Source organism: Microcebus murinus, chromosome 18, assembly GCF_040939455.1.
Source record: "Microcebus murinus isolate Inina chromosome 18, M.murinus_Inina_mat1.0, whole genome shotgun sequence".
NCBI lineage: Eukaryota > Metazoa > Chordata > Mammalia > Primates > Cheirogaleidae > Microcebus > Microcebus murinus.
The window spans coordinates 20,841,035-20,863,481 of NC_134121.1; the positions used below are offsets into that span (position 1 = coordinate 20,841,035).

The 22,447-nt window shown below is 40.4% G+C and overlaps 1 protein-coding gene across 1 annotated transcript in view; it reads right to left on the reverse strand.

The window, feature by feature from the left end:
* Nucleotides 1-15,889, reverse strand: part of CPD (carboxypeptidase D) — a 68,931-nt gene extending 53,042 nt beyond the window's left edge. The window contains exons 1-2 of the mRNA XM_012740697.3: nt 15,077-15,889; nt 8,791-9,038 (exon numbers count right to left, since the gene is read on the reverse strand). Coding sequence (XP_012596151.1) covers nt 8,791-9,038; nt 15,077-15,822 — 994 coding nt within the window. The 5' untranslated portion in view covers nt 15,823-15,889. The remainder of the gene's footprint in view (nt 1-8,790; nt 9,039-15,076) is intronic.
* Nucleotides 15,890-22,447: the final 6,558 nt, after the last annotated feature.

Sequence of the window (22,447 nt, forward strand, 5' to 3'; positions counted from 1 at the left end):
TAAATAGAAAGAAATTAATTGGCCAACTGATATATATATAAAAAATTAGCCGGGCATGGTGGCGCATGCCTGTAGTCCCAGCTACTCGGGAGGCTGAGGCAGAAGGATCACTCAAGCCCAGGAGTTTGAGGTTGCTGTGAGCTAGGCTGACGCCACGGCACTCACTCTAGCCTGGACAACAAAGTGAGACTCTGTCTCAAAAAAAAAAAAAAAAAAAAAAAAAAATATATATATATATATATATATATATATAATTCTAAAAACAAAGTACCACGGGCACTAATGGAACCAGACACATTTTCAGTAAGCGTGACAACTGATAAGTTTCTTAGGCATCTACACCTCAGATTAGCAAACAGACTCTGCAGGAAAATTAGAGATAAGGACAGTATTCTGTGCGTGTTCATTATTCATTAGGTCAGACTGGTTTATTTATGTTCTTCAAACCCTATCCTTATTCATATTTTTGTCTTTATCCTTTAACAGTTACTGAGGGAAGCATGTTTTAAATTTCCTACTATATTTATGAATTTGTCTATTAATATTAGATACTATATTTTTTCAGTTATATACTGTTCATTTGATCTTTTTTTAGATTACAATTTTCTTGTGTTATATGATTTAATTCATAATGCCCTATTTAATGACATAGAAAAACATTCCTCAAAAATAATCATTTTGGTTCATTTTTGGACCAAATCTAAGCTTTTATGCTGTTGAAAATAGTTGGGTATTTTCCCCACATCCTTCCCTTTCTGTCAGCAATCTGCTTCAAGCCAAATGCACCTCAATATTTAGAGCACATTAGTGCTGCTCAGTCTGAGCTCCACATTAGAGAAAGACTGGTTGTCCACATGATTAAAGGAGTTTATATTCACACACAAAAAAACTGAACTGGTTACATTATATGCCATCTCGTCACATTTCATGACTCTCTGCCTATAGTATAAAAGGAGAGGGAAGAAGTTTGATAAATCCACAGAACATACTCTTCTTTTTGCAGGGGAGAAAACAATAATTACCAGTTTAAAAAGGCTTAGCCCCAAGTTAGTAATGGCTTTAAAAGACAAAGCTTTATGGCAGCTGTTCTAACTAATCATAGAATCCATAGACCCAGATGAGTAACACACAGGCCTGACAACTACATTTGTGACCAATTTCCTATTTAAATACTCATTCACATCATAGGGAGGGCAATCTAAAAGTAGAACATCTGAGATAAATATTTGTGGTTCAGTCCTCACTCGAAATGACTGAGACATGCAAACAAGCCAGAGCAAAAGAAAACTCCTAAATAGTAAGTTATCACATGCAACTTATAAGGTGTTTTGTTCCTATTTAGAAATTGAGAATAAATCAATTCCATCACAGGATGATCAACAATCGTGTTTTTTCAAACCACAGGTCATAATCCATTAGTGGGTTGTGAGATATACGAGTGGGTTCCAACATACTGTTTTTCAAAATGAAATAGAACAGACTAGAAGAAATAATACCCAAATATATAACAAAGGTTAAGTATTGTTTCATGATTTTTTTTATGTATATACCATATGAAATGTACATAAATGACTAAAAGGCATGACCTCATGGCACAATGGTAGTGCGTCTGACTCCATAAATGACTGAAAGGTATTTCATATTATAGGTCCCAACTGAAAAAAATAGTTCAAAAAAATACTGATCTAGGAACAACCAGTAAGGCAAGCTTATTTTTCTCAGAACAAGAGCAAAACTAGGAAGAAAGTTTTTATAAATTTTTGTTAAGACTATCTCGTCTAAAGATCATCTAAGATTCTAAATAACTATGTACTCATTTTTCAGATGGGAAGAATTCATTTATTCAAAAATTCAAAAAAGACTTATTGTATGCCATACATGGTTCTATATAACAGAAATAGAAAACAGAATAAATAAAGTTCCTACCTTCATGAGGTTTAAATCATGATGGTAGCCATGGTACCAGATTCTAGACTAAGTGCTTTACATACATTCTCACTTGAGCCTCGTAATCCTATGAGGATTTATCTTCATTTCATACATTTCATATATGTGGGAACTGAGGCTTAAAGAAATTCATTAACTTGTCCCAGATATATGTCTGTCTGTCTGTCTGTCTCTCTCCCTCCCTCTCCCTTTCCCTCTCCCTCTCCTTCTCTCTCTCTCACCCTCTCATTCACACACACAGGGCTAGTCAAGGCAGAGTTAAGATTCAAATTCCCCCAAGGCAGTAGGATCTGAGTCCAAAGCTCTCTTTGCCACTATAATGTACTGCCTTCTATTGTGCTTCTATTTGCAGGAAAATAAAATATAACAATGTTCTGCCCAAGAAAACTTCTAAAAGTTACACAAAACTATCGCTTTTGATCAAATAATTTCAATTATATAGGTAGTCTGGGGTTACTTGCCCTTTCTTAAATTTTGTTAGTTGGAAGAGGGCAATTCTTAAAAATTGAAATTCATTAAATTTACTTTGGAATAAACATACTAGTATGTTTTTTATATTGTCTTTAAAACTGTGAAGAAAGAATGGCAGGGCAATGGCATACAAATCAGCACATTGCGATTTAAAAAAAAAAAAGGAAGGCACCCCGCTCCATGAACAAGTCAAGTCCAGCTTAGGCTCTCACAAGAAAGAGGCTTTAGCAGGGGAGCCTGACTAGTCATTCCTTAAATGGATCCTGTAGGTTTGAGAGACATGTTGATAGAAGCAAGGCTCACCCACAGAGGCAACTAGAAATGTTGAGTCAACACTGGCAGTGACAGTAAAGCCGGTAGGGGCGAAATTGCTCCACATTCCACGCAAACACACTGTCTGATCCTTGAGAGCAGAAATTGTCTCTGTTTTGCTCCCACTGTATCCCCATCACCTAATACAGTGTACAGAATGTGGCAGGTACTCAGTAAATATTTGCTAAATGAACAAATTATATCGTGCAAGTTATTTCCTCCCTTGGGCCTTGATTTTCCATAAAGCATAAGGGTGGGACTAAATTAATATATTTGCTTTCAGCTCCAAAAGTCTGTAATTCTTTGAGCTAGAATTCCTAAACACATTACAATAAAGCATCAGTAAAATGACTCCAGGACATCCGGGTTTGCATATATACCCAGTCACAAGGTTTCACAACATCTTACTCACCGCGGAAGATAAACAAAATGAAATTTGCCCTGTCGAAACTACCACAGCCTCCTCTTCAAGAAGAAACTGCTCAGTATTTGTTGAGGTGAGAAGAGAAATAAGCTAGTTATTGTAGAAATAACATAAGACATATCTGACCATTCAACTACAACAGGAGAAAAGTTGATGCTCATAAAAACGATAACAAGGACAGCAGCAAAATTTAGCTTCTTCAGAAGTTAGAAGAATCAGAAAAATCTGATAACTGGTTTAACCAGATAATCTCTGGCCTTAATTCCAAAGTACACTTACTTTCTGTGAAGGCAGGATATTTATTTTTTAAGTAGTTTAACACAGATTTATCTTCCTTAATCAATTGTCAACTAGAAATTATTTTCTAACCTTTTACCACTTTTTCTAAAAAGGAAAAGTAAATTATTTTTTAACCCATTATTTTAAGTAACATCATCTCAAATTAATTAAATAACTTGACTAGATCACAAAACCACCAGTTCACCAAGTTAGGTTTTATTAAACATATTTCCTGAAGATTGAAATGTAAGGATTAAATACATTAAAGTATGTCCCTTATCTATTAAAAATTATTTACAGTTTTTCAAATCCCCTCTCACTATTATGGGGGGAAGAGTTTGGCTTCTAAACAGTATTTCAAATCTCTTTGTATATGCTCGTCATACATAAGAAACATTGGTAGAAACTATAGAAGGATCAGAAAGTTCTAGAAGGTATTAAGTTCTCAAACTTAGGACCCATTTTGGGTACACATGGGTTGGCATAAAACGTAAAAGAGTAACTCAAAGTTTAAATAAAGGCACATTAAGAGACATGTCATGAGACAATTTTTTAGAAGGTATGAAAGACCGAAGGCATTTCACCATGGGCAGATTCTAAGAAGATAAAAAGTTTATATTGATGACATTTCCATGGGAAATGATGACATTTCCTTCTAAGTTCCTTCTAAGTCCAAGTCTAAGTCTGTGCATAAAAACAAAAAAGCTATTATTTGAGTATACTGAAAGTTTAGAAGGCCAATAGCTGTTTTCATAACATTTAAAAAGAAATGGTAAACAATTGAAGGTTACTGTAACAACTTTTTTTTTTTTCAAAGAGATAGCGTCTCTGTCGCCCAGGCTGGAGTGCAGTGGTGATCTCCAGCCGCAGCCTCCCAAGTAGCTGGTAATACAGGTGTATACCACCATGCCTGGCTAATTTTTAAAATTTTTTGTAGAGACGGGGTCTGGCTATGTTGCCCAGGCTAGTCTCTTATCTATAAAAAAAAACTCCTGGCCTCAAGCAATCCTCTCACATTGGCCTCACAAAGTGCTAGGATTGCAGGCATGAGCCACCGGGCCCAGCCACTTTAACAATTCTTTAAAAAATCACATTCCATGAGAAATTAGAACCCTTACATATTGCTGGTGGGAATGTACATGATCCAGCCACTATGTAAAGCAGTTTGGCAGTTCCTCAAAAGCTAAACATAGAATTACCACTCCTGGGTGTATACCTAGAAGAATTGAAAACAAGGACCCTCCAAGATACTTGCATGCCAACATTCATTACAGCATTAGTCAGTAGTCAAGGGGGAAACAATCTAGTGGTCATCAACAGATGAATTGCTAAACAAAATGTATTTTATATGTGTGTGTGTGTATATATGGAATGGTATTCAGCCATAAAAAGGAATGAAGTTCTGATGGCGCAACCTTGAGAACATTATGTTAAGTGAAATAAGCCAGATGCAAAAGGACAAATATTGTATGACTGCAATTATATGAAATATCTAAAACAGGCGAATTCACAGAGATAGAAAGTAGATTAGAGGTTACCAGTGGCTGGAAGGGTGGAGCGTCGTGAGGGAGGGAGAAAGGGAATGAGAATTATAACTTAATAGCTATAGAGTTTCTGTTTGAGATGAAGAAAAGTTTTGGCAACAGTGGTGACGGTTGTACAACACTGTGAATGTAATTAATGCCACTGAATTCTATACTTAAAAATGGTTAAAATTGCAAATTTTATGTTATATATATATTTTTTTACCTCACTAAAAATATAGCATCCATGATACCCCACAGATTAAAATACAAAATGGAAATGTGCCTTTATAAAAAATGGAGAGATCTTGTTATTGGTGGTGATTATATTAATTACGATGTCCAACTTAGCCACCTGCAACTTGATATTATGTGCCTTCTGATAATATGTGATGTGATCTATATAATTGTCTTGCTAGAAAATTTGACCTGAATCTTTTCATGAAGAAAGTGACAAATCCAGATTATAGAATGTTCTATAAGACAACTGGCCTGGACTTTTCATAAGGTATTAATACAATGCTTGAACCAGGGGTGGGGAACCTGTGGCCTTAAGGCCACATGTGGCCTTCTACGGCCTTATGTGTGGCCTTTTGACTGAATCCAAATTTTAATAAATTAAAATCCAATAAAATCTTTTTATTGCTATTAATAAATTTTCGATTGTCTTTTATGTTTTTATTTTATTTTTAAAACAAACATATTTAAAATACCAAAGAATAAAATAACTTTCAATGAAATAATCTTCCCAGATTGACCTGCACAACTAGAACATTAGTAAGCCATAAGGGCTAAATTGACGGCTGCTACTCTCATGATTTAGTTCTAACTTCCCCGGCCCGACTAGTGGCACTACGACATGAGGCTGGTTGGCAAGAGTTTATAGGGATTGAGTAAGCCAGTCTTTTATCAGCTTTTGACAACACTGTACTGTGTTTCTGTTTGAAGTGTAATTTGTGAATAGTTGGACAGCTTGACAGTATTTTTTAATTCTGTCATGTCAAAGAAGATGAAGAGAATGCTGAAGGAAGAAAACAGATTTTTTAATGAGGATTAGGAATTGCAACATTATCTTGTTTCTGCTAAAGAAAAGATGATCTGCTTGCTTTGTGTTACTGTAATATCAACATTAAAGACATTTAATGCTCATCAGGATTATAACACTCATAAGAACTACAAATATTTCAAACTAGAGGGAGAGGAGCAAAAGGTTGTACTGCAGAAATTAAAAGATAAAAAACAAAAGCAAAGACAATTCTATCAAGCAGCAATAAGACCTGAAAATAATGCCACTAAAGCAACTTATAAAGTAGCTTATGTACTCAGGAAAAAAGGGAAGCCATTCAGTGATGTAGAAATTGTGAAAGAATGCACTGTCAAAGTTGTAGGATGCTTAGACCTTGGTAACACTTCAAAGTACAAACAATTACCTCTTTCAAGGAGAACCATAACTGATCAGCAGCATGAATTAGCCTTCAACTTAACAGAAAAACTTCAATACTTCAAAAGGAAAAAATATATTATTCAATCGCTTTGTATGAACCAACTAATACTATAGACTTGGCACAGGACTCGGGTCATAACAGAAGTTCTTCTTTGCTATGAAGAGTTACTCACTTTGGGCACTCTTGTGCCCAAACACGGAAAATAGATATCTTCAACAACTTTGAAGATAAATGTCAGGAAGTTGGACTAAATTTGGTAAATTTACTGAGTGTATGTACAGACAGTGCACCTTCCATGACAGGAAAACATGAAGGGTTTATTGCACAAATAAAAAAAGTATTAACAGATTCAGATACTCTCATTTCTTTTCATTGAATCGTGCATCAGCAAAATCTCTGTGCTAAAGCTACTATGTTAAGTGACACTTTGCAACATGTTATAAGTATTGTTAACTATATTCATGCAAATGTAACATGGCATAGTCAGTTTTGTAACATGCTAAAGTTGAATAATGAGATATTCAGTGTGGATTTGCCGGATCATTCTAAACTGTTCTAAAGTGTGTTGGTTATTGTAGGGACAGGTGTTAGCCAAAATTTCATCTCTGCAAGAATAGATAAATTTTATGAAAAAGAGAATCAGCAAAGTGAATGATTGAAAGCAGATTTCTATAGGAATGCAGCATTTCTGTGTGATATCATGTCAAATTAAAATGACTTGAATATTTCTTGGCAAGGTAAAACTAAGTCTATATATATATATACAGCAAAAAAATCCAACCATTTCAAAAAACGCTAACTTTTTTCAAAACACTTCTTCAAAAGGAAATTTTAGGTCAACATTTTCCCCAGTTAGCAAAGATCATTGATGAACAGGGTGATATATGCGAATCATTTGAAGAATATGCAGCTGTTACAGACCTATTAATTGGAGAATGCAATGAAAGGTTCACTGACTTTGAGAATCATGACATCACACTGAAATTAGCATTTCAGTCTCACCTACTTCATGTTACCAAGGCACCTAAAGAACTACAGGTGGAATTGATTGAGCTCTCAGTAGATAACATTTAAAGGCACTGTTTGATGCTAAGAAAGATCCAACTGAAATATGGAAAAATGCAGAATACTCATGCCTTTGGCAACATGGCCAAAAAATGAATTCTTGCTTTTCAACCAGTTATTGCTGAGAATCCACATTCTCCTACCTAACCCAAATCAAGATGCCCTTAAGGTTACAAATGACTGATACTCATCTAGAGGATCAACTGAAATTGTGGACTTCTATGCTACAACCAAATTTGGGTTTTTTGGGTTTTTTTTGAGACAGAGTCTTGCTTTGTTGCCCAGGCTAGAGTGAGTGCCATGGTGTTAGCCTAGCTCACAGCAACCTCAAACTCCTGGGCTCAAGCAATCCTGCTGCCTCAGCCTCCCGAGTAGCTGGGACTACAGGCATGTGCCACCATGCCCGGCTACTTTTTTCTATATATTTTAGTTGGCCAATCAATTTCTTTCTATTTTTATAGTAGAGACGGGGTCTGGCTCTTGCTCAGGCTGGTTTCAAACTCCCTCGAGCAATCCGCCTGCCTCAGCCTCCCAGAGTGCTAGGATTACAGGCGTGAGCCACCTCGCCCGGCCGCTGCAACCAAATATTCCAATGCTTTCCAACAAAAAGCAGACACAACAAAGTCATTAAAAGGTTAACATTAAAATTGACAAATTATTTTCATTTTTTGAAACGATTAAGTACATAGGAGTTAGATTTTTACAAAATAATGTACATTTTTAAGTATATCTAATTGAAGTTTCTTGAATTGGCTTATTTGATTACAGCTAAATTAATGTGGCCTTCCAACATGAAAAGGTTCCCTACCTCTGACTTGAACCTTGACTTGATCCTAGATCTAGAGGAAAAGGGGCTACAAAGGCTATTTTGGGGATAATAGGTAAAATCTGAGTTATGGAAAGCATGTGGGATGATAGTATTGAATTACTATTGATTTCTCAGTTATTGTAATAGTAGATGGTTGTACAAGAGACTGTCCCTATACTTGGGAAAGAAATACATGCAGAACTACTTATAGGTAAAGTATCATGAGCCTACTTTTGGATGATTTGGCAATGGATTGTGTGTCTGGGGTGGGGGAGGAATAGAAAGTGAGAGATGAAGAGGCACCTGGGGTAAGGTAACAGTGGTAAATTTAAATGAAGGATACATAAGAGTTCACGTAGTCTTAATTTTACTGTGGGTTTGAAAATTTCAAAAGAAAAAGAAATAAGGTTTTTAAAAATTAGAATTTTACAAAGTTTCTTCTTTTCCACTCAGAATATACTTAAGAAAACTAAATGAACAAGGGGGAAAATATAGCAAATCCAGTGCTTCGCATACCTTCCACATCATACCAATGTGCGCCATTTGTGATTCCATCTTTGAAAGTCTCGTCTTCATCTCCTGGACAATGAGGCTCACCAGTTTTCATTATGGGATGATTTGAAGCATAAGCTCTTGCCAAGTATTTAAAGACTTCATCATCTGAGGTTTTGCTATAGACTCCAGTGGCCTTATGTTCTGGAGAATCATCAAAAGGATAGCTTGCTACCACTGAGCCACCATGCAGATTTCCAGAAAGCACAAACCTTTGAAAACACAAATTACATATCACTAAAAAGGGACCTAGAAAATACCATGCATTTTAAAATTCCACAACATCTTTCATAAGTGAACTCAGATATCTCTCTTGGAGACCTAGAAGACAACTCTATCAGCTGTTATAAGCAGACCACCACAAACAACAACAAAGGAAATGGAAAGAAAGTATTATCAATTTAAAATTTCAAACAGCTTTTATAATTCAAGCTGAACTAATGTAAAGAATTTTCCATCACTGAAAAAGTAGCTGCATAACACAATATAAATTAATATTTCAGATGTCTTATTTAGGGAATACCAAATTCATATATTAGGTTGAACTATAGAAACTTGCCAATATTCAACCACTTTCTGACCTACAGAAATGACAATATAGTTTCAGCCTAGTACCTGTATTTAATAATGTGTTAATTTCATAGAAAACACGGCTGGTATATACACACATATTTGTTGAACACATGAGTTAGATTAATAATGTATGTTTTTTACATTTATCATCCAAAGAGAATTTTTAAGATAGGGAGTCTAATTTAAAACAGGATGTATTTTGTCTCACTCCAGTTTCACAATATACTAAATTCACATATTCAAGAGAGAAGCCACAGTTGAGGAGATTCTGAAAAACAAAAAACAAACAAAAAAAAACCCCAAACCTGATACAGTGAGCTGCTTTCAGAGAAAAACAATACAGCATATCAAAGACTAGTCTTCCATTGCATTACTGCAGAAGCAGCTTTCTTTCTAGGCCCAAGGTTTCTGATTGGACCATTAAAAAATAAACTGACACGGAGACAAAGATGTTCCTATAAACGAAATTTTTTTAATGTTTCTACTTTCAGTGAGCCAATTTACAATTTGGTCAAATTTATATATATAGAAATACTGAAAAACTCCTTTTATGGTGAAAGCTAAAAGCAAAAAACATGCTTAAATTATATTTATGCATCTTTCCCTTATGTAACATTTCAAACCATTACTATGAGTAGGGATTAAATACTTTTCTCTAAATTGGATTTTCTTACTTTTGCCTTTCTGTGGTTGAAATTAACTGACCTACCAAAATTCTAAAAGGGGTTGATATGTAACATTTCTCATTATATGCGTGAAAGAAAATTAAACCTGTTATATGTCTAATTTGAAAGGTTAGCTTAAGCATGATCAGCACCATGCCAGGGGAGAGCAAACAATGAAAATTACTTGTAATATGGAATTTGTTCATCAGAAGGTAGAACTTAGCCAATAATGATAGTGATTAAACACTAGAATAGACTATGAAAAGAAACTAGTTAAAAACTAATATCATTATAATTAGCATCCTTCCAGACACCAGAGGAGAATGCCATTTGGTGCAGTGGCAATAGCATAGGCTTTGGGCCCAGGCAAATATGGTAAGAACATTCAGTCTCCTAAATATGTCACTCACTGGTAATATGATCAGGAGAAGCTACTGCCTCTAAATTCACTGAACCCCAATTTTCCTCTCATCTATAAAATGAGGATTAATGCTACCTGCTTCCCATTGTTATGAAAATTAAATAACAAACATGAAGCATCTTCCAGCACAATGACTGCTTTATAGCCCCTGCTCAACAAATGTTCATTTCTTTAGAGACATTTAGCATCCTGTTTAGGGAATTACACTGCCTTACAGACTATCATTCTACTCTCCAATTGTACTGTCAGCCCTTGGTGACAGAATGATACAGAAACAAAAACTAAGCACATATTTTAACTTTCTAACTATACTATACCCACCCCTCCCCTATAGCTAAGGTATTAACAATTTACTTTCTGATTTGTATTTCTAAAATAATTTAAGTACTTTTCCCCCCATTGACTTCAGCTCAGGTAATCCATTAAACGACAAATATTTCTTGAGTGTGGACTATGTGCCTAACATTTTTCTAGGCACAGTGAACACAACAAACAAATGCCCTCCTAGCATTCATATTCTAGCAGAATAAAACAGATAAATGAATATTCTAAATAAGTGAAGCATGCTACTTTAATTATATATTTTTAAATAAAACTTTAAAATCCAAGATTCTCTACTAAATACTGTTTTTTATTTTGGTTGGCTTTTCTTGCAACACTTCTTGGAAATATTGTTAAAAGAGCCTAACCAAATACTCTCAGGATAATGAAATACTTGCAATCTACTTGAGTGATAAAATTCAATCAGATCTTCCTTACTATAATTATAATGAGGATTTCAAGAGAAAGTGACATCTATTACAATGGTTATAAGATTACTGCTTTTAGTCTTCCATCACACCAACTTTACATATCAATTCCAACCTTATTTGAAAGGTTATTTAATAGTTTCCCTTCAGATCAATTCTCTTAAGTGTTTCTCATACTTGACTTCAGTATCACATATCATTTTTTGCATAAGATTTAAAGTAGCTGATAAGTATACTGTAAATATTATAAATAAGAGTCTATAAATATAAAAAAGCTAATCTCTAAATTAACTCTATTATGCTCTCCAGATAACCTTGTGGATAACTTGAAAAAAATTAGGAGAACTTGATGTCTAATAAACCATATTTCAAAGATTCAGGAAATTGTAGATTAAATATATCTTTCCCCAAATAATCTGCACCCACCCTTGAACACTATGATATACTTTTCAAAGACATATCAAAAATCATTTATATGCTAATCTCTCTAAGCAAGTATATTTACTTAAAGAAATATAGTGTGCCAAAAATATGGGAGTCAAGTAAATTATGAAAAGTTTATTTTAATGATGGAGTTAACATTGTTTATATTTCCCCCCTTGTCTCAACACTCATTGGATGAAGTGTAAAGTGAAACAAACTTTACTTTCCTAAACTGGAGGAAATTAAGTCTTAAAATTTTATATATTCAAAATAACAACAAAAATCTATTTCTAACATAGCTGAGTGAATAGGATATCAAGAAATTACTGATGGCCGGGCACAGTGGCTCACGCCTGTAATCCTAGCACTCTGGGAGGCTTAGGCGGGTGGATTGCTCAAGGTCAGGAGTTCTAAACCAGCCTGAGCAAGAGCAAGACCCCGTCTCTACTATAAATAGAAAGAAATTAATTGGCCAACTAATACATTTAGAAAAAATTAGCCGGGCATGGTGGCGCATGCCTGTAGTCCCAGCTACTTGGGAGGCTGAGGCAGCAGGATTGCTTGAGCCCAGGAGTTTGAGGTTGCTGTGAGCTAGGCTGACGCCATGGCACTCACCCTCGCCTGGGAAGCAAAGTGAGATTCTGTCTCAAAAAAAAAGAAATTACTCAGGATGGGCATGGTGGCTCCTGTCTATAATCCTAGCACTCCGGCAGACCAAGTCAGGAGGATTGCTTGAGCTCAGGAGTTCAAGACCAGCCTGAGCAAGAGCAAGACCCCCATCTCTACCAAAAATAAAAAAATTAGTCAGGTGTCATGGTGTGTGCCTGTAGTCCCAGCTACTCAGGTGGCTGAGACAAGAGGATCCCTTGAGTCCAGGAGTTTGAGGTTGCAGTGAGCTATGATGATGCCACTGCACTCTACCCAGGGTGTCAGAGCAACACTCTGTCTCAAAAAAAAGAAAAGAAATTATTCAAATGATTTACCTCACACGGAAAAGGGTAGTTTTCTCATGCAGACTAATGTTCAAGTTTTTTAAATGTCCTATTAATAAAGCTGACTCTATATTTAGACATCAATCTCAAATTGTGTGTGTGCTTGTGTTTTTAATTTTATTCACACATCAGTGTCCTCTGTTACTGATTAATAACAAAGAATATGCATTTTGAGTTAATTTTTGAAGGCTGAGGATGGATGTATGTACTCTTCACCCTAAATAGTCACCTATTTTCCCTTTTGATTAGAGTTACATGTTTGAAAAATGGTTGGGTATGGTAGAGGAAGTCCATAGCCACAGAACAAAATGACACATAACCTCAAGGTGACTTACGCCTAGAGAAAGCTCATTTTCATTTTTCGTCAGATCAGAACTAATACTGAAGAGAAAAATCTAGCCACAGAATTTACATCTCTGCAAGGGTCATGACATAGCAAACAATGCAAACAGTGCATTTGATAGATCATCTCAGAAAAGCCCTGGCTATCAGAGCATCTGTCAGTAAGTGCACGTCAAAGTCACATTTCTTATGCAGATGTTCAGAGGTCATGGCACAATCATCTTTAAAAGAAAACAGTCTTCCCAGAAAGTCTAAGTGAAATTAAATATCTACAAGGGATCTTATAAAGGGGAGTAAAGTAGAAGACAGACAGACTGGAACTGTCTCAATGCCCAGGAATTTTCCAGATCTGCTATATATGACTGAAATCTTTTTTTTAAGACTATAGGGCTGAGTTTAGTGACTTAAATCTTATAGAAGAAATGATTCTAAGTCTCACAGAGAAACTTCTGTGTTCATTATTACCTTTATCTTACCTGTCACTCAGATCTTCTTAAAATCAAGATGTAACCATTATTGCTTCAAAAGCCTTATGAAGAAACAAAAATGGGGATATGCTGGCAAAGCTGATGCTTGAAAAAGGGGAAGAGGTACATGCCCACTTCAGACACTACGCCATCTGGAATAAGTTCTCTCTTCCTTTATTCCTCACCTCCTCTTTACTGAAAAACCTACCCATCTCTCAAGATTCAGCTCAAGTTCTACCTCTTCCACAGAGGTGGTCCATATTCTTTCAGCCCACACATATTTTGCAGTGGGAACAATTCCTGTAAAGTTTAACTGGGTACATAAACACACCTCATAAATATTTCTAATATTCTCTTGTTTTATACTAATTTCTTTCTTTCTTTCTTTCTTTTTTTTTTTTTTTTTTTTGAGGCAGAGTCTCACTCTGTTGCCCAGGCTAGAGTGTCATGGTGTCAGCCTAGCTCACAGCAACCTCAAACTCCTGGGCTCAAGCAATCCTCCTGCCTCAGCCTCCCGAGTAGCTAGGACTACAGGCATGTGCCACCATGCCCAGCTAATTTTTTCTATATGTTTTTAGTTGGCCAACTAATTTCTTTCTGTTTTTAGTAGAGACGGAGTCTCACTCCTCCTCAGGCTGATTTCAAACTCCTGACCTTGAGTGATCCTCCCACCTCGGCCTCCCAGAGTACTAGGATTATACTAATTTCTTGTGGTCCTCATGCTCGTACTTTTTAATTTTTTAAATGTCACACAGTGTCATACAGTGCTGAATAACACTCAAGATGTTTACTAAGTGTGACAATTAGCCATTCTGCCCAGGCCCATTAATAAGGTGCACAAATGGCACCAGAAACCCTTCAGAGTCTAAAATGAAGCAACTGGCAAATCTGTGCAAGTTCTCTAGCCAAATTCATATTCTCCTTAGCTGAGTCAGAGGTGAAGACTGGAGAAGAACCAGTTTCTGTCAAATAACCCAAAGGAAGAAGACTTTGGAGATGTCATTTACCATTTCTGGGCTATGTGGCATCATTGTGTGTAGGCTACATCTCCCTCCCTGGCTGTTAAGAGCACTGACTAGGAATCAGAATGCCCGAGTCCATGTCAGGGCTATACTGTTTACTATGTAAATTCGTTAACCAATCTGACCCTCAATTTCCTCTAATGCAAAGCAAGGCTATTAATGGCGTCTATGTCATCAGGTTGTGGCCAACATAAAGTGAGACAATGCGGTCACGGAAAAAGAGCTTAGCACAGTGCCAGCAGTTATAAGATAACAATATAGACAGCTTATCTATAAAGTTAGTGAGCTAACCTAGGTTACCCGTAAGGTCTCTTCCATTGCTCACAGTCTACAGTCCTGTAAGAACAGGGACCAGAATGCCAGAAAGGAGTCTCCCCATGCCTTGAACAAACAGCCTCTAGGCAGCGCTTCTCTGACAATTAGCGGGGCAGGAGGCTAGAGGCCTGGGCCCTGTCCCTGTTACAGGATGTCCACCCCTCCACCCTCACTACCGCCGCCTCTTAGGCCAGCACTGCCTGAGCGCCTGCTGGGTGCCAGCGCCAGCCTCTGCCCTTGGATGCTCGCGCGGATGGAGAGAGCCGGAGGGCAGCACTCACTTGTTTCTGCGGATCCACTCGATGAGGGCGCGCACCTCCGGCACCTCGTCCAGGGCGGGGGGCTGGCCGGTGCTGAACTGGTCCGGGAAGCTGCGGTTGAGGTCGCGGCCGCGGCTGTTGTCGCGGCCGCTGGCCCCGGGCGGGCCGCCGTCGCCCAGGCCGCAGTCGCCCTCGCGAGCGCGCTCGAAGCCGTCGGGGTTGAGGCTGGGCAGCAGGTACACGTCGGTGGTGTTGAGCAGGCGGACGAGCCGCGGGTCCCCGCGACGGTAGCCGGCCGCCAGCTCGCGCGCCAGGTAGATGAGCACCTGGCGCGACACCGTCTCGTCGCCGTGCATGTTGCCCACCAGCTTCACCTGCGGCCGGCCCGGCACGAGCGGCCCTGCGGAGTCGGGCCCCGCAGCGGCCGGCCCCGCGTCGCCGTCCGGGAGCAGCGGCGCCAGGCCGGCCGTGAGACGCAGCACCCACAGCGGCCGGCCCTCCACCGAGCGGCCGATGCTGAAGAGCCGCGCCAGGCCGGGGGGCCCCGCGGCCGCCGCCTCCCTCAGCGCGGCGCCCAGCTCCTCTTCGTGGTAGTAGCGGTCGAACTGGCCCTCGGCCGCCGCGCCGCCCGCGCTCGTCGTTGTTGTCGTCGCCTCCGCCTTCTTGATGTGAGCCGCGCGGGCCGGGCTCCTCAGCAGCAGGAGGCACAGGAGCAGCGGGAGGCTCCCCCGCCGCCAGGGCGGCCGCGCGTCCCAGCCGCTCGCCATCTTCCAGCAGCGCCGCTAACCCCGGCTCCGCTCCCGCGGCTCCGCGCTCCGGGAGGCGGAGGCCGGCCGGATCCCCTGCGCGCCTAGCAACCCCATCCCGCCCTCCCGCCGCAGCCAACCACGGACGCGGCCTGCCGCTGCGTCACGCCGGGGGGCGGGGCCTCCCTTAAAGCAGCCGATTCCCTCTGGGCGTGTCTTCTCCTCTGTCCGGGACGAGTTTGGTCGCTGGCTCGCTTCACCGAGGCTCCTCTCCCTCTCTTTTCCGCCTCCCTGTTTCCTCTTCTGCGTTCGCTCCGCTTCTCCTCTGCTCGCTCCTTCTCTTCTATATGGCTTCTCCCCTAAATCGGCTTCCCTTCTTCCCCGAGTACTCTTACTAGCTCCCTTCCCATCTTCGTTGCAGCTCTTCTCAGCTGCGCTTCGGCACTTAGAACCGAGGATCCAAAGGTTCGAAAGAATCAAAGGACGCGAAGAAATCAGTAGGTTCCAAAGAGCCTGCCTTCGAAGAGTCCGAGGACACCTCGCCCGGCCCCCTGTGCACCTTCCCTCCGGATTCGTCCTGCGTGGGCTCGGGCCCGCTGCCTGCGTGCGGTTGGAGAGAACGGGACGGCCGGAGTAGAAGGCGGCTGGCTACCTCACAAGGCAGCCCATTCCATCTTGGAGCTGCAGTGTGGAGAGAAGGTGTCACCTCTGTGATTAGCGGAAATGTGCGACGCCGTAGGCCCCCCTTGTGTTAATGTTACCTATTTCTTCAGCGTCAGCCCACGTTGTCCCCTGTGTGTGCTGGTCTCACCCGCAGTAGGCAGATTTCATTCTGCAGTCCAACTGTCCTCTCCTCAAACCGCATCTGAGCGACTTGTCGATTTAACTGTGGCCTTAGAGTGACATTTTTTTTTTTAAACAGCGAGTTTGACATTTCTAGAAACACTGCCTTGGCGAGTGTAAATCCTAAACTCCTCAGGGTACAGCCAGAGCTGGCAATTACAGTGTTTCATCAAGCCCAGAGAAGAGGTCTGTTAACCTGGCCTTTCAAAGTAGGCTTTAGTCAGTCGCTTTAGCTTGAAGAAACACGAAACTTCACAATCTTTTTTATCGAGTATGAAATTCTACCCATAACTGCAATAACTGTTGAATTTCCTTCTTTCAGAGCCAGGTATTTCAAGGCCCCTTCCCTGAACTGTGATTGAACCCTCATATGATAGTAGAGTTTATTCATTCATTTAGCAAATTATGTATGGGGCAACTATTGTACGCCAAAGCTAGGTGCTGGGAAGCAATTCATTCTTCTGCCCAGTTAAGAAATTCGATGCAGTTTGTGATAAATGCCACAATAGAGGTATGGGAGAACGGGTGAGAAAAAACTTCATTCAATCTGAGGAGGAGGAAGGAAGAAGGAGAGAAGCCATGGGAAGGGAGGGATTCTGGGCAGAAGGAGGAGCATGCACAGAAGGCTGTGAGGTTTGAGAGCCAATCCTGCATGTTCCAGGAATTGCACGCAAGGTCCGGATTACTGGTGTGAAGGGGCTCAGAGGTGTGGAGGTGACAGAACAGGAACCAGAGAGGCAGGGCCAGAACCCAGGGAATTTCACAACCCAGGCTATGGGGAGCACACTTGATCTGGAAGCCCACAGAGAGCCACGGATGGATTTTAAGCTAGTTTAGAAAAATCTCTCTGACAGTAACATGAAAAATGGAATGGGAAGCCTAAGACTTGAGGCTGAGATACCTGTAAGGAAGATATACTTCTTAAAGACATGATGAGTCTCTGAACGAGAACACTGTAGTGGAGGTGGAAAGAAGGAAATGGATTCCAAAGACCTTTGGGAGGGAAAGTGGACAGGATCTGGAGACAGAGAAAAGGATTGTAGCCTGACTCCAAGTTACACCCTAAGCAATTTGCAGGTGTTAGTAGAGATGTAGGACAGGAGAAAGCACAGGATTAGGTGAAGATCATGAGTTTAGCATTCTACCATGGGAGGGAACATGGTCACTCTGGTCCTGTGAACATTTTGTCTCCTCTATACCACATTTGGTCTAGTCTGCATTATAAGCACAGCAGCTGCAACTCATCAGAAACAAAGCCACAACTCTGTATAAGGACCCCCTACATGCCCCCCCCCACTATCCCCAGGAATGCTTAATCATTACACCATGCACTTTTACAATAATCCAAAGAAGCCCCAGGGGACATGTTGACCTCTAATCAAATACTTCCTTTTCTGCCATGCTCACCCTCCGTTGAAACCTCTTCCTGACCCCTCACTCCTGCAGCCTCACCTAGTGAGGCAGACTGAAAAGTAAATAAGCATGAGGGCAGTGAAATAATGGGATGTAACTTGAGCCAGCGCCCTCCCAGGAATCCTCAGGCCTCCCAAGGTGTGGCGTGTTTGAGGCCTCTTTTGGTCTAGAGCCTTATTACTGACCTGTGGTTAGAAATGAAACCCAAAACTCTAGATCCTAGTCACTGCTCATTGGAGAGGAAAAAAGAGGGAGGAGAGCTGGCTTTGTGTTTGCCTCCAGCTATGTCTGAGAAGTCTTGAACCTTGTGATAGGTGTCCCTTTCCTCTCCCACAAGGAAAGTCTCGACTTCACAAGTGAGGGAACTTGGGAAAGGCTTGAGGGTAAAAAGGCTTGCTGGGCACAGGAGCAGAATGCCAGATATTTCAAGGCCCCTTCCCTTGATCAATAACATTGACTATTATGTATCAATTGTTTAAAATTGATACATAATAATTGTACATATTTATGGGGTACATGTGATATTTTGATACATGCCTACAATGTATAATGATCAAATAAGAATATTTAGCATATCCATCACCTCGAACATTTAGCTAGAAGAGATTCAAAATGTTTCCAGCATGAAGAAGTGTTTGACCTGGATTTTAATAAACAGGGCAGAAGCTTTTGGATGGCCAGCCTGATTTGGTAACCACTTTCTGTACAAGATTCATAGGTAATTAAAGCTATAGTTCAGCATAGATCATCAACTTGTAAACATCTTGTTGTCTGGCACAAACAGCTGCAGATTTACCAATTCATTTGGTAAATTCATTTGACAAATGTTTATGGAACACCCAATCTGGTGAGAGATCTGTTGTATTGGGTGCTGGTGCTTTTTTTTTCGAAGAGGAGTGGGGGAGATCTCTCTCCTCCCAGGGGCCTGAATCTATGGATGGACATAGAACATAGACACAACAAAGGATAGGATGTCTGCGGGCCAGAGGGATGTGATAGGCACTGTGCTAAATTCTTCACATTTGTTGACTCATTTAATCCCCCGCAACAATTCTATGAGGTAGGTACTATTATCACTCCCATTTTATAGATAAAGAGAGCAAGGCACAAGGTCACATAGCTGGCAAGCCACAGATCCAGAACTCAAACCCAGGGACTCTGACTTCAGCACCTGTGTGTTTAACCTCTGTAGTAGAACTGCCTAGACACCAGGTGCAGTGGCTCATGCCCGTAATCCCAGCCCTTTGGGAGGCCAAGTCAGGAAGATCATTTGAGCTCAGGAGTTTGAGGTTACAGTAAACTATGATCATGCCACTGTACTCCAGCTTGGGCAATGGAGTGAGGCCCTGTCTCTAAAAGAAAAAGAAACCTGCTTTTGCAACATCAAGGAAAAAGCAATTATGATGAGGAATCAGAGAAAACCTCACCAAAGCTATTAGATCATCAGCTTGAAGTGCCAGAACGAAGTTTAAACCTTGGTTCAACCATTTTCTAGCCATTTTAACTTGAGCAAGTTATTTCATTTTTCTGAGAATAAAATGAGATAATATGTAATATTTAATGTAATACTTGGCATATAACAAGCATTCAGAAATTATCATTATTTTATTGCTTTTAATGAATAAGAATTCTTCAACAGAAAAGAAAATGGAGAAAGGAGCACTCAGGCAGAGGGACCAGCAAGGACAGAGGCACAGAGAGAGGCATGTAGTGAATGGTGCTGGAATATAAGATATGTTGGGAGGAGCAGCTGGGCCACAGCTGTCAAGGCAAGATGGTGCTAGATGATAAAAGACCCTGAATACAGTTGCTGAGGAGGTTTTGCTTTTTCCCAGCAAATGGAAAACTGACAGAGCCATTGGTGAGGAGGAATGGGATAGATCACATCTGCGTTTTAGCAAGAGAATTGCAGGGGCTGTGTAGTGTAGGCTGAAGAGTAGTTGTCATCCAAATGATTCTGGCAAATTTAGTGAGGATAAAAAGAAGATAGATTTGAGAGATATTTAGGTTGTTGGGTTGACAAGATTTAGCAACCACTTGGGTAAGAGGGAAGAAGAAGTAAAAGATGACTTCATGAGCCAGTGAAAGTTACCAAGTAGGTTTTGCCTTTATCCAAAAGAGGAAGACAGGAGAAAAGAAACAAATGGGGGGTAGCCTGGGAAGGTATGGGGAAAGAGATTAGGTATTGGGTTTGGGACCTTTTAGGTTTGAGGTACCTGTATGAAATCCAGAGGCACATGTGTCTAGCAGAGAGTGGAAACAGCTTTCTGAAGCAATATCCCTGGAGCCTGCCTTGGGTGTGTGGAACAGACAGGGTGATGGAGAGAAGCAGAAAAGCCCCAGTAGTCTCCCTCACCGATCAGAAATTTGACTAATAGAGAGCTTTCCTTCAGATCTAAGGCTTTGCACCTCTGACAGCTCTCAGTTTAAATGTCAACACACTTTATTCATTTATTCAGTAAATATTAATTATGCATGATTAATTAAACATGCCAGGAGGCACCATTTTTTATTTTATTTCGGCATATTATGGGGGTACAGATTTTAAGGTTTCAATAAATGCCCTTTCCCCTCTCCTCCCACAAGTCTGAGTTTCCAGCATGACCATCCCCCAGGTGGTGCACATCTCACTCATTATGTATATATATACCCGCCCCCCCCCCGCCCAGTACCCTATTACTTTAGTACCTATGTATACTCCATGGTATACATATACCACATTTTATTAATCCATTCTTGGATTGATGGGCACTTGGGCTGTTTCCACAGCCTTGCAATTATGAATTGTGCTGCTATAAACATTCGAGTGCAGGTGTCTTTTTTGTAGAGTGTCATTGGATCTTTTGGGTAGATGCCCAGCAATGGGATTGCTGGATCAAATGGTAGATTCACTTGTATCTCTTTAAGGTATCTCTATATTGCTTTCCACAGAGGTTGAACTAGTTTGCAGTCCCACCAGCAGTGTAGGAGTGTTCCTCTCTCTCCGCATCCACGCCAGCATTTGTTATTTGGAGACTTTTTGATAAAGGCCATTCTCACTGGAGTTAAGTGATATCTCATTGTAGTTTTGATTTGCATTTCCCTGATGATTAGAGATGATGAGCATTTTTTCATATGTTTGTTGGCCATTCTTCTGTCTTCTTTAGAAAAGTTTCTGTTCAAGTCCTTTGCCCACTTTTTAATAGGGTTATTTGATTTTTTTCTTGCTGATTTTCGTGAGTTCTAAGTATATTCTAGTTATCAGCCCTTTATCGGATACGTAGGATGCAAAAATTTTCTCCCATTCTGTAGGTTGTCTCTCAGGAGGAGCACTCAGGCAGAGGGACCAGCAAGGACAGAGGCACAGAGAGAGGCATGTAGTGAATGGTGCTGGAATATAAGATATGTTGGGAGGAGCAGCTGGGCCACAGCTGTCAAGGCAAGATGGTGCTAGATGATAAAAGACCCTGAATACAGTTGCTGAGGAGCAACTGTATTTCATGACTGTTTCTTTGGCTGTGCGGAAGCTTTTTAGTTTCATCATGTCCCGTTTATTTATTTTTGTTGCTGCTTTGATTGCCTTTGGGGACTTCTTCATAAACTTTTTGCCTAGGCCGATGTCTAGGAGAGGAGGCACCATTATTAATTAAACATGCCAGGGAGCACCATTCCCAGCAGTGAACAGAAGAAAATCCCTCCTTTAAAGAGAGCTTACATCATGACAGGGGGAGACAGACAGTAAGCAAATACTCAAAATAAATCAGGTTTTAGGTGGGGATAAGTACTATGGAGAAAAATAAAACAGAGAAGGAGAATAGGGACAGCAGATTGAAATTTTAAATAGGGTAGGTGTTCAGGGAAGGGCTTACTGAGGAGAGGGCATTTAAGGGAGGTACCATTTATTGGCTAGGGAAGATTTTGGTAAGAGCAGGTTTGTTGGAAAACATCAGTAGCTCAGCTTTGGAGATGTCTATTAGACATCACATAGCGAAGCAGGCAGTTGGATATATAAATCTGTAGTTCAAGAAGAGGTCTGGACTGAAAACACTCATTTAAGAGTCCAGGGCATAATGATATTTAAGCCATGAGACTGGGTCATCAAAGGAGTGAGAAAGGAGGAGGGAGAGGCAGAGAAAAAGGGATTCTGAAGGCTGAATCCTGGATCCTTGGGGCACATCAATGTATAGAGGTGGGGAATAGGAGGAGGAACCAGCAAAGTCAGCTTTGAAGGAGTTGCCAGTGAGGTAGGAGAAAGATCAAGGGAGTGTGAGCTCTTGGAAGCCACAGGAAGAATGTGCTTCAAGGAAGAGGGAGTGATCAGCTGTGTTCAGTGCTACTGGGAGGGCAAGCAAAATGAGGACTAAATTGAATTGACCACTGGATTTAGCAACACAGAGATTACTGATGAGCT